Source organism: Malurus melanocephalus, unplaced genomic scaffold (assembly GCF_030028575.1).
Source record: "Malurus melanocephalus ecotype Western Australia unplaced genomic scaffold, MMel_1.1 scaffold_36, whole genome shotgun sequence".
Taxonomy (NCBI): domain Eukaryota; kingdom Metazoa; phylum Chordata; class Aves; order Passeriformes; family Maluridae; genus Malurus; species Malurus melanocephalus.
The window spans coordinates 1,177,042-1,190,212 of NW_026623268.1; the positions used below are offsets into that span (position 1 = coordinate 1,177,042).

General features: G+C 34.8%; 1 protein-coding gene across 1 annotated transcript in view; it reads left to right on the forward strand.

Moving 5' to 3' along the window:
• ABI3BP (ABI family member 3 binding protein) overlaps positions 1-13,171 on the forward strand; it is a 135,799-nt gene that overhangs the window by 18,634 nt on the left and 103,994 nt on the right. The window contains exons 2-4 of the mRNA XM_057364125.1: positions 2,534-2,713; positions 7,308-7,373; positions 10,265-10,397. Coding sequence (XP_057220108.1) covers positions 2,534-2,713; positions 7,308-7,373; positions 10,265-10,397 — 379 coding nt within the window. The remainder of the gene's footprint in view (positions 1-2,533; positions 2,714-7,307; positions 7,374-10,264; positions 10,398-13,171) is intronic.

The window sequence follows — 13,171 nt, forward strand, 5'->3', positions numbered from 1 at the left end:
CACCTTGTGGAAATAGGGTGGTGAAGACAAGGATTTATTTTTTTATAGTTCAAGTTCGTCTCCTTTTCTTCTTTCCTGTCTTATTCGCTCTTTTTAAAAATACAGTATTCCTGTTTACTTTCTGCTAGAACTGGCTTTGATTTTAAAAGCTCTCTTGGTGGTTTTAATATGCTAGATATGAAAAAGAGATCTAAGGGGTCTTATCTCAAAGCTACTACTGTTTTGGGATCCCGGTTAGACTTTCCAGTTGTGGAAACCTCACTGAGAGTTTTAAAGCTTTAATAAAATCAAGACATTTTGTCACTATAATTGATTACTTGTGAATAAACAATGGTATCTATCTATCTGAAATCAGACCCAGTTTAATTTAATCTTGAATTAGAATTAAGTCTTCAAGTTGATGTAGAAAATAACTGCATGTGTAGATATATAAATACAATTGTGAGGAAAAAAAGGTTGAAATTTTTGTAAACTTAAAATTAAATAGATTTTCACTTTTTTTTTGTAAATTCARCATTGAGACTGATTAAGAAATTTATAATGTAAATCAAATTAATATATTTGAATTAAGTACTGTAAGTCTTACTTTATTCTTAGACATGAATACTCAATACAGACCAGGAGTCATCATTTCATTAATGTTCAATTCTCAAAACTCAGGGTTTTGCAAAATCCATAATTTAAACAGTCAATCAGGTGTAATAATCCTAAACTTTGTTATCACTTTTTACTAAGTGTCTTTATGAAGACACTTTATGAATTCTGTTGGTGTTTCTTGCTGGTTTGTTCTGTCTGGAGCCCTGTCAATACTCAAGTTGCACACCCACAGCAGTCTTGTGCTCTGAAAATACACCAAGTTAGCATGTCACAGAGATTAGGAARCAACCAACACTCTTTTCCCCATGAAGGCATTGCACTGCTGAAAATGCCAGAGAACTGAGTTTTTTAGAAGCCTTGCAGTCTTCTGGAACCTGGCAGTGTTGCCTTTGGAAAATTGTGACAGTTTCCTGGCTGAATGATTTTTCTTGATCAGTATTTAGATAAAGGAAGGGAGGCAGATGTTTTCTATCAGTTTTACTTGTACTCTTCTTTCTATAAAGGGAAGAGGCATAAAGTGTTTGGCATAAGGCTTTACATTTTGTGTGCAGACAACTGCAGATGCTCAAATCATCTACTAAAACAAAGTGAGGTTTTTGGTCTCTTGGCAACTCTAATTGTTAGAATTTCTCTAAAAAAAAAAACCAGGGTATTTTGGGGTGATGCCACAGAATCAGTATGTACTTGTCTAGAGGAACATTGAATATCAGTCTGCAGTTACTGAGGTAGAAAGAGAAAGGAAAAACGGGAAGGGAGTTGATTGAGGGAGAAAAAGAAAGAAAAGGAAGTTTAATATCTCTCTACCCTATTATTTGATGATATATTATATAGATCATTTATCTCATTGTTCTTCTTCAGGATTTAATTCCCAGAGTAAAAGGATTGTCTGCAAAGTTCTGTTTTTTTTCCTGATAAGTTCATTTCAGCACTCATGTTTGGGCAGATGCCAGAAAATCTGTTGGGGATAAAAATTTATTTTTTGAGAATGAGAAGAGAAATAATAACCCAAAATGTACTAGTCCAGTGCTGGTGTTGTAAGTTTGGGGAMAAGCCAGCAATTCAACAGTTCTGAAAATATGATAGGCCTAACAGTGACAAGGGAATATTAAAATTGTACATACCAAGGAAGGAAAAGGGAAAAGCCAATCCTCCCTTACCCCACCAAGAAGTAGCCAAAACAGCAACTTGTAGACTAAAAAGTTAGTTGTTCTGTTGTGAGTCATTCTCTCTAGCTACAAGTTAAATTTTTGCAGATGGATATACAAGATGTTTCTTACTTTATGTGCTGTTCCCCTGGAAAGCATAAAAATGAATGTTTAAAAAGAGTTTCTTCATAGTTTTGAGTAAAGTATTTATGTTAGTTAGGTGTCCTGGTATAAYTCCAATTACAAAATTACATTTCCAGCCCAACATAGGGGGGAAAAAATGGTAAAAGTTTTATTTGGATCTAGTTACTGTTTATCCTCTACCATAATTTTTTATGTGATTAACTGATTAACTTAATTTTAAAATTTCATATTTTCTACTAACAAGCAAAAAAAAAAAAGCAAACAAAAAACTTGTACTATTTTACACCTATAGGTCCAATATATGGCTAACATTACTATAACTCGTCCATTTAAAGGAAAAAAACACTTGCATTTTTTCCACTTACTTCATGCGTGGTTTTACTACTGCAATAGTAGATGTTAAAGCAAGTGATAATGCTAAACTAGTGGAAAAACAGTCATGTTGGCAACCATTATTTTACATAACTGTTAGTTCACTTTTTAAAATACATTGGGTTTAAAGGAGACATCACCTATAAGAAGTTTCTCAGTTGCTTGCTACTAGCAAATTAAACAGCCCTGTATCATTATATTGTCATCTTCCATTACAGAATATGTGATTGCAAGAAAATGCATTCTGATCTCCTCTTTTTTYACTCTTTCTCCAGTGAAAAGGCAGAGTCTGAAGGTTCAGATCAATGCCACAGATGACACCGTTTGCATGAGGTATCTTCGACCAAGTCAAAACACCAGACTAGAAGGTTTTGTCCTGGGTTATGGAAGCACCTTCTTTTCTAATCAGTACATTCCTTTGCCTTCAGAAGGAAAAAACTATGTAACAGAACTTGGTAAGATATATTTGCTTTGCATAATCTTGTAATGAATTATGGGAAGAGACTGAGGACATATGAACATTTAGTTTGCCTAATTTTTTGTTTCATTATGTTTTTGCTCAGGGTTTCTTCATGTTTGTTTAAGGTCACCGTCAAGCATTTCATTTATAAGAGGAATTAGGGGATTCCCCAAGGAAGACAACTTGTTCTTGTTATTTGGAAAATTTGCKTACTGGTATTTGTTTTGGGGATTTTCATTTTACTGAGAGACTACTATTCTGACCACATCACAGATGAAATGGGGTGGTTTGCCTAAGGTTGCAGCTAAAGTAGAATATGAGGGAGATAGACATGATTTTAACAAACAGTAGAGGAAGCAGTGAAACAGTCTTGAGAATTGTGTGTTTGATTCCTTTTGATAGAAACATTCATATCAAAACAATGCCTCTTCCTGTAGAGATCTACTCCAGTGCTACATAATTAACAAACATAGATAACAATACATAGATTAACCTCTAACTTACATATCATACTGGTAGAATTCCATGAGCTGTTTTATAGAAATGATTAAACCATGTCAAGAATGATATATTCTGTTATCTGGAATAGGGAGGAGAAAGAATAAATTAAAACGTTGATTTATCAGGATTTGACTATTGAGAAATCTGTTCAATCCCTAAGGATTTTCCTATTTCCTTCTTTAAGCCTTTCTAGCCTGAAATGAATTCATTTTCCCTTATCATTGTAATGCTGGTGATCTTGGTATAAAACAAGGGGGAGGAAAAGTTGAATGAGCACTGAAGTAATAATTGCCATCTTTTTGATATGGTCAATTAAGGCCATTGTGAGTGTTTGCTTCAGGCTGAAAACTGCAGAATAAAGAACGAAAAAATAAGATATTGCACACAGAATTATTAAGATATTAGAGACTGTTGGAATCACTGTGGCAAAGGTTAACTGTCTTTTTCACATGTTGGTACTCCTGGGAGCACTTTGTAATTCTGTCACCAACCCAGTGTTCATAACCATCACTTAAGCTGCGTCTGGCTTATATGATTAATCCTATATGTAACTTTTTTGAGTCAGTCCACTACAGGATTTTTGTGCCTTAGGCATAATGATGCCTGTTGCAGGAGTAGTGAGGATTAACRTTTTCAGGTACTCTGAGATCTTAGGAAAGAGCAAAAAAAGGACTGAAAGTAACTCCATTTGTATATCCTTTGCACTTYCTATTTAATGGAAGCTTTGGTACCTAATGTTTTGCAAAACTGAAAAGTGAAAGCTAAGGTCACGTGGAATTTAAGATATATTGATATTTTCTAGCTTTAATGCAGTTAATGGCTGGAAACTAGGTTCTTCAGTTCCCCAGCACATCAGAGCACTAAACATATGCCTATCCATTTGCTGTAGCGTGCTTGGAGAGAGAAAACCACGAATCTTGAGGAATACTCTTCCTTTATAATTATTTTAAAGGAGAATAACTTCAAAAATTTATCTCTCTCATGCTGATGGAAGTTGTCCGTTTCCTTGTGACAATAAATCCATGCTTGTGAATTCTGAATATCCAGTAATTAAAAAAAGCAAAGTGCAGTGTAATATAGATGCCAAGACAAGCATTTCCAACCTTCAGAAAATGTCATCTTTGAAAAGACAGGAGTAAAAGAAACCATCAGCAATATATACTTCAAGCTGTAAACATTTATTTAAGGCAATTACCAGTATGTTTATTGGAGCCTTTGTTTTTAGTTAAGAGATGTAGGGTTACATTTTATGCCTTGGGGACTTGTTTATTTGAAGCAGAGAGTGCATAATCTTTCCCATTTCATGAATATTAAACACCACATTAAACTGCAGCTGTGACTGTATTTTCCAAATGTGCACTGAACAYGAGCTAAAGCAATAAACATCAGTTGTGCTTTTGGCTCTATTTTAGAGTGACTTGTGTGGCAGAAATGAAGACAGATGATTGCTAGCACACTCCCTCCTCCCATCATACTCAGTTGCTGGCAGAAACTGGAAGAATTGCAGAGTGGTTCTTAATTCTAGGAACAAGGGCTAAGTTTCATTCTGGCAGCCAGAGACCTCAGCTCTAACGTACWCTATATTGATTTTAGAAAAAGCAAGGTGTTGTAGAGGGACAATAAAAATACTTTCATTTGTCCTTTCAAACAAAGATTATAGGTCTATATGGTAGAATGAAGTGCTTGCAGACATTGCCACACTTCCTTGACTTAGTTCTGCATCCCTGGTTTTGTTAAGTGAGCAGTACAATTGGTAATATGTTTGAGATAATTGTATCCAAATGGAATATGGAAGATGACACAATATACACAACAATACATATTTCTAAGGCTCACAAATTCCATATTTTCAACACATAAACTCTAGATTAAGATTAAATTTATTGTCAGCTTTTCTACTGGGTCAGAGACTTGTTATGATCCTGTTAACTGGAAACTTGAAGTCAGCAGACATTAATTTATGAAATTATGTGTCTATAAGTCCATATATTTTAACAGAAATCAATAAGACACAACATTTCATAGGATTTTCAGGATATACAGCTTTGTACAAAGTATGACATTCACCTACATTTCATCATTAAMATATTCATCACCACACTGCAGTGATTCTTATCTTAAAATATCTGTTTTCCCTTTGTTTTCAAGTTATGTAGTAACCGAGGCAGCAATTGCATAATATTATCCATAAATTGGGATCTGTCTGCAGAGGGCATGTGCAAAGAGAAGAGGATTCTGTTGGATTTCCTGAACTTGTAATGAGTTCGTGCTGGCAACAAAACCTTGAGAAGCTTCATGTACTGGTAGAAAGGTCTTAATCATACTGAAGGGTAAATGACAATGAMAAGGCAGCAGCAAAGTTTGTTTTAAAGAATTATGCCTCTTTATCAGGACACCAGATGTGTTTTGTGCTCAGTGTACTTTCTGTGCTTACATGACAGTAAACAAGATTATTATTGCTCATGAAATCTATTCAGACAGTGTCAAAAGATATAAAAATGTTAAYTCAGCTACTCTAATGAAAGGGTGAGTAGACCAATGCAAAAGCTCTGGGCTGGACTTAAACATTTATCTCAATTTTTTTCAGTCTTCCTGACAGGTAAAGAAAGAGCACTTGCTTAAGAAATTTTTGTTAGTCTTTTCTAACTTGGCCAAGAAGATTGCAAGCCAGCCTCCTAGAAACWGTTGATACTGTTGGAAAAATAAAAAAAAACTGGGGGGAGACAGGAAAGTTTTGTAAGAATGAACAGCAATTACTCAACAGAGTGAACAAAATTAATTTCSCTTTCAGTTTCTAAAACCAGCTCAAAGTTGGGAAATGCTTTTGCTTTTCCTTTTCTTGAAYAAGATTGTACAGTGTAAGAGGAGAATGTTTTAGTAATCCTGCTTTATAAAAAAAAAAAAGCATTTGAATAATTTGGACATTTTACTGATAAACCCATACAATTTTACTGTTTTGAAGACTGGCTTTGTAGTTCATGAACTTTCAAGATCATGYTTTAAAATAATTCTGTTGAATACTTTGTGAGAGTTGTGAGAGTCTCACAGGTGAGCATAAATGCAAAGCAGAAAACTGGCTTTATAATATAGGAAAACCAAATTATTTTAAAGTATTGCTTATTTCTAGTTTTCAGTCTCAATCCAAAAAATGTCCAGTTGGTTACACAGAACCCAGACTTGTGTACTCCTCTAAATATTTAAAGACATTTTTCTATGAAGGAAGATGTATTTGCACTTTGAGCTTGTTCTTTTTTTAACTAATTCTCTTTTCCACACTGCTTTGAGCAGCTGTTTTCAATGCTTATCTTGGTTATTGGGTGCAGATGAAACCCATATAAAAAGACTAATTAAACAATTAAAGTACATCCATAGTATTGATTTCCAGTTATTTAGATGCATAGAATCAGTGGAGTTAAGTTAGAGTGGTTCCCCCCACACTGGTGCAGCCTTTTCAGCAGCACAGCAAGTTTTTGATTTTTACAGTATTGATTTTCCTTTCTCTCTGTTTACAGAAATCTGTGTGCAAGAGAAAATTGAAGTTTTTAGTCRTTCTGTTTAACAAGCTGCTTGTTACACTGAAACATGCAGGAAAATCAGTGTCTCATCTGTAGCTATAGATTTAGATAAATGCATMTAAACTAGAATAAGAATTTTATATAGAACAATTCTTTTTTCTAATAGCCGTAGTAAAAATTATTTTGGTCAATATATGGTRAGCCAAATTCTGCCCATGGATATCTTGCTGGAATCTTCTATGACAACTTCTCTCACGTTGCAGTTCAGTGAGAATAGAGCTTGGTTTTAAATAATTAAGAAGGGTAGAAATCTATGACATCTTGTTAAAAGAATAAGGGAAAATCTTATTTCTGAAGAGAAATTCCCCAAACGAAAATAAACATCTCAACATTGTTTCAATTGAAACATTTATTATTTTGAACTCAATAAATGTCAAAGAAAATTTTAAAGATCACAAAGATTGGATATTGTGTCAAGCATACACTGACTATTTGACTTTTTCTTATTTCAGGTTAATCTCTTTTTCAAATAAGTGGCCCATCTGTAATAATTGCTTTTTTATTCATTTGCAGATGCAGAGCCGCGGTATTTGGTTTCAGTAAGACCAGCACGTGTTTCAAATAAGAAGTCTTGTTCAGGTATTTTAACATTACTGCACCTGTTTCTTGAAGTATTTGAAAGAAAACAGAAATTTTTACTGTGTTTCTCTGTAGATGTCTGATTGGAATGCAAAAGCTCCATAGGTGAGAAGGTAAAGTAGAGGACAATATTTCCTAGTCAGTAGTTAGTCATGGACATGATGTTCAAAACATTAGGAAGTAGCTAAAGACTTTTTGCCTTTTAAATTCTTATAAATGAGAATTTAAATTTAGAATATTAATTTCTGATGTTAAAAAATGTTATTTTGTGTATTAAAGTTATTCTTCCCAAACTACAAATAAGGATTCTTTMAACCATAGATATGCCAATGTTCCTTGTTTCTCACTGGAAAAATGTAGAACATATGTGTGTCTGTCTCTATCTCTGTATCAATATTAAACTAAGTTTGCTGATGCAAGGTGTTAAGGAAAGGGGGATGTTTCCAGTTGAAACTATACATAGCAGAGTAGAAATTTGAAATTTATTTTCATCTCTTTCAAAGTCGTTCTATATGACCTTAATCAAGTCATTAMTATTGCTAGTTTTGATAACCTTACTTTAATATGGAGACTTTATTCCTTACTTGAACATGGGGACTTCTTTCAGAATCAGTTGACTGTTGCAAAAAATAAACTCATGACCTATCCCTGGAAACACTCAAGGTCAGGTTGTCACGGCTCTGAGAAACCTGATCCAGTTGAAGATGTCCCTGTTCATGGCAGGGGACTTGACCTAAATGGTCTTTAAAGGTCCCTTYCAACCCAAATTATTCTATGATCTTTATATGATTTTTTTTTTTTCCCCTAGTTCCTGGTAATGCTTGGGATAAAATTTTTCTTGGTCTTGGCCAGGTATAACATAGTATGTCTGGAAAGATTCTGCAAAATGTTTTATATTTTTGATGCTATATATATAATTCCAGAACCAAGGAACCAAAAAATGCCCAATGCACTATCCGGACATTACTAATTTTTGTATCTACARTACACAGAAATTGAATAAGAAGATTCAGACAACTGAATTTTCAGTAACAAGAGTCAGATAATTGAATTTTCAGTACAGCAAAGGTGTAAGAACAGGTTGTGGTTAAGTGCTAGCTAGATATGTGGCAGGTTTTTTTTTGTAGTGACAATAGTTAAACTGAACAATTTTTCAAGAAATGTCTGTGATGAAGTCTGTGCTGCTGCAATTTTAGGTCTACAAATGAAGACTGATTGCATTTCTAGAACAGACATTTTTTGAGTTACTGAGACATTTTCTTACAGTAGTTCAAACTGGAATTAATATGGAGGAATTCTATGCTTTGTATTCTTATAGATCAACATAGCTGGAAACCAAGAAAATTTCTGTTTTTGCAGAGTATAAGTAATTGCTAATGGCATAATAAAATTTATCAGCAAAAATTATATGTAGTTCCTCCCAAATACCAGTTTGATTTCAAGATACATGAGTTTGTTTTTTGTTTTCCTTAAAACTCACATCTTTTYCATGCTTCCTCAAAAGCAGATCAAGAAAGGGATTTTGCTACAGGAAGCAGATTTGCCAGATAGTTTGGTGAATGACCAAGCTGTTCATGTGAATATTTCCTTTAAAACTCGTAAATGGAGAAAGAGTGTAAAAGCTGGTCCAGAAAATAAGAAAATTATTTGGACATTTGCCCCTTTGGATGCATCATTTTTTCCACAGTTTTCAAAGTGTGTCATACTTATTCTTAAGCACTGAGTGTATTTAAGCATAGAATGTATTAAGCATAGAGTGTGTTTTACTTTTTAATGTGGGTTTTGTCGAAACATATCAATTATCAACATAAAGTAAAACCCCACATGGCTAACATTTCTAAATGTGCATACATGTACTGGTAAAAAATACAAGTTAGACTGTCTCTGGAGCTTGTCTCTTTTCTGTTGTTAAGTGAAAAGATATTAGGGTTCAAAAAGCATGAGAATGAAGTTAGTTGTTCACAACAGTGAGGAGTAGACCTTTTAGTGGCTTATAAACTTACAGGAAGTGCTGGTCACCTGTACATTTTGAGCAAGTACAGATCCTTTAGGTTTTTGCAGTGTGTAATATGATGTAATTAATGTATCAATTTCCTTTCATTAATCAACTTTCAAACACCAGATATTCTCCTTGGGCCTGTAGCAGTCCATAAACTGCAGGTTCAAAATGRTTTCTCTGGATTGTTTTTTCATTTCCACCAATTAGTCTTTAAACTTCATTTAAATAAAGATCTTCCTCCACACAAGAATTGTACTCCTTGATTCAGAGCAAAGCTGAAGTAAAGTATAATGCAAAAGCCAATTTTGATATATCAGGTAGTTAAAAGAGAAAAATCCCCCAGAGACTGATGCCAACCAAAAATCCCCCAGATACTGATCTACCAACAGCTAAAAGCAAAATAACTTTTGTGGGTTTTATTTTACTCTTGATTAACAATCCTGTAGAAAGTATTTATTAGCTGTGGACATATTTGCAGTGTTACTGAGAAGCCTGCCAAGAAATTACTATTTTTGTCACATCCAAAGAAACTTCCTAAAGTCCTGAACTCTGTGCCATGCCTTCTGTGATATAGTCCAAGATAGCCAGGGTTTTGAACTCAATCTACCTGTAGATTATTCTTATACTAGGCACACCTAGATCACTAAATGTTAATTTTCAAAAATTAGATTTAACTTGAACATTAGGTTGAAAAAGTGACCTTGGACACGATCTCTGCCACTTTTGTAAATCATGCATTAGAAATAGTGACCATGAAAACTAAAGCAGCATTTACCTTTGCTTTCAAACTTAGAAGAGAAGTAGATCTTCATTTCCTTTATTATCCAGCCACAAAAACTTTGCTTTACAAGATGCAGGAGAGAGAAATTAACTTCATATATTTCTTACGCAGGTCGGAGCAAGACACAAAAGCCTCTGCAGCTGGTAGTTGGCACTCTCACCCCAACTTCTGTATTTCTCTCTTGGGGCATCTTAGTCAACCCTCAGCATGACTGGACAGCAACAAATAACTGTGCTAGYGACAGGTAATGTAACAGACAAACATCATGTTTATTACTACCGAGATTTAATTCAGTGCTGCTGTCTGCTGTGATTAAACTAAATTTTACAGTGGAAATTGAAATGTTGTAAATAATAGTTCAGAATGTGAAATAAGTTTTTTCATTTGCTCATGTTAAGTCTTTACAAATCTCTGCTTTACAGCAAGTTTAGTCAGGTGTCTACACAGTGAATTACAAATCTTGCTATTTCACACTAGATCCTTTGTTCTTAAACCAATGGCCTTGGCTCTATCTTCATTTGTATCTGAATCAACTGAAACTTTGTTAAATCATAGGAAATATTTTGCTTTAGAGTTGTCTGAATAAGAGTAAAATAAGTCTTTTGTTGAGCTGTGGTGGGAGAATGACACCTTATTTTAACACCATTTGATTCTTGTTTCCTTTGGTCTTATCACAAAAGCTGCATTCCTGCTATTGTTACCATACAGCTTTCATTAATTTTCTGTTATAAGTAAAAGAAGATCTCTTCTATGTCAATATTTTTGGCATTTACTGCGTGGCACAGTAGGTGGGAAACTTAAGAAGTCTCACTAAGTAGCAGTTAAAAGTCATAGTGCAGAAGAGCTTCTCAATTAAGTGCACTAACAGATTTTAGTCAACTCGTGGCAGATAAATAAAATTCATCCTTTGCAATTACTTGAATTATTAATACAGGTATACATATGTTTTCCCTACTTTGTCCTTCTGGTGTTCACTTTGAATTCTTCCCTTGATGACAGAAGATTTTTTTTGGCCATCATTTACATTGTGTGAAGCTCCACTACTCAACAGTGTATTCTAAAACTGAAAAGAAACTTTCTGCACCCATGGGGTACATCTACATCTGTTTTGAAACTGTTATCCTCTAAGGTTTTAGTGCATTTTTTWAAATTTGTCTAATTGCTAGGTGTCTAATTTAGACTTGAATTTGCTTGCTTTTTTCATAGTAAGACTTTGGCTGATGCCATTAAACTGGGTGTCAAACACAGATCCTGTTACAAAAGCCATCCCATGTAACCAGATGACCTTTTTCATGCCTCGCAAAAGTTTTGGACTAACCTTTTTGAAGCTTCAGAAATTTCTCATGAACAAATTTGGATCTTCATCACCAACCAGAATTTCAAATGCTATTGGAAAAAATGTTAGTGCTTGTTAGGAAAAAGTTACAGAATATTGGTAAATATCCAAGGATGAAATTTGATTGGATTTTTCTTCAGTAGAAATAAAAGTCGGTTTAGACTTAGATTTTGCTCTTTCAATCAAGAAAGARGCAAATGTTTTCCTGCCATGAGAAATTGAAGAAATGAGCTGATCAGGGAGGAGCTTGCGCAGTGCTGTGTGCACATAGCAATTTTAGCACCATTTTTACCAAGGAATTTATGTGGTGTCAGAAGCAGTGTTGCAGCATCCATTGTGCAGTGGGAGGGACCTACACTTTAGAAGTCTATACCCTGTATTAATCCACCTCAGAATTCAAGGCAAGAGGTATCCCCCACAGTGCCTTTATCAGTTCTGTGTTTTCTCCTCAGTAGCTGAATTTTCTTCTTGGACATTCACTAAGTCTAAGTTTCAACAAACCCACTTAGTGTCTGCTTTATTTAGTATATATTTGGTATATATTCCTTTCAGGAATTGCTTTCAATGTTGTGGTGGTTTGAACTTGGCCAAAAGCCAAAGCACCCACGATGTTATCCCCCCCATCACCACTGCAGAGGCAGTGGGGAGAGCAAAAGCCCWATTAACACTAAAATTTATGGCTTTTAGATAAGAAAACATAATTGAGAGAAAGTTACAATTATGCTCCAGAATTAGTCAGACAGTATCAAAAAACTTAAGTTGAAAGATAGATTTATTACTAAGGACTATTAAAAAACTACAGCACTGGGGAGGGGAACAGAGATAAGAAAAAATTTCCAAGGAGAAGGAAAAAAACCTGTTATTTTAAGACACCTGTTATTCTTTCTGTGAACCTGTCTCTCCCAGGTCATCCTTCCCCACCTCTCTATGCCTTCTGGAGTCTTCTTCTTACTGAGATCTTGGGTCTCCATTTTTTTCTTACATCTCCTCACCCTCCTCCTCTGTCCTCCCCTGGTGCAGGGGATGATACTAACAACCTAAAAACTAATGGCGACTGCGAACTATCTCGTTTTGAATTCTTCTTAAGTACAAGACCGTTCGTCATCACAGAGGTGTAACTATCCTGCGCAATTGGCCCAGGCCTGACCAGCAGCCTGTCCATCAACMTCARAGYCAYAAYGKATTGGTTCTAAAACACAGGGGGCAGGGCTCCTTTTGCTGGAGAAGAAGGAGAAAGCTTCTAGAACTTTCTCACAGGAGCCGTCTTTGTGGTTTCTTAGTCCCATTCCCCCACCACCAAAAAACCAGACTGAGTAAAACCAGAACAAATACACACTCCATTTTAGGGAAATACTGTCAGGCAGGATTAGGTAATTTAAATCAAGTTACAAATTATCAAGAGATGGGTATATACATATAAGCAGATTTCTGTTTTGCAATCAAGTATAACAATGAAGTTAATGAAGAAAGAAAAAAGTCACTTAAGTGGTGGTCTTAGTTTACCTTTGCTGGACCAAAGTGCTTGTGATTTGTATAAATGATGAGAACAGTTGTCCATGTGACCACAGGGTGTATCTCTAGAACTCCAAGAGAGATTAGATCCATATATATTTCAAGTCAGTGTGTAGAAGAAAAACTTTTAATCTATGATAATAATTTGAATGACAGTTGGTTATGTGCAA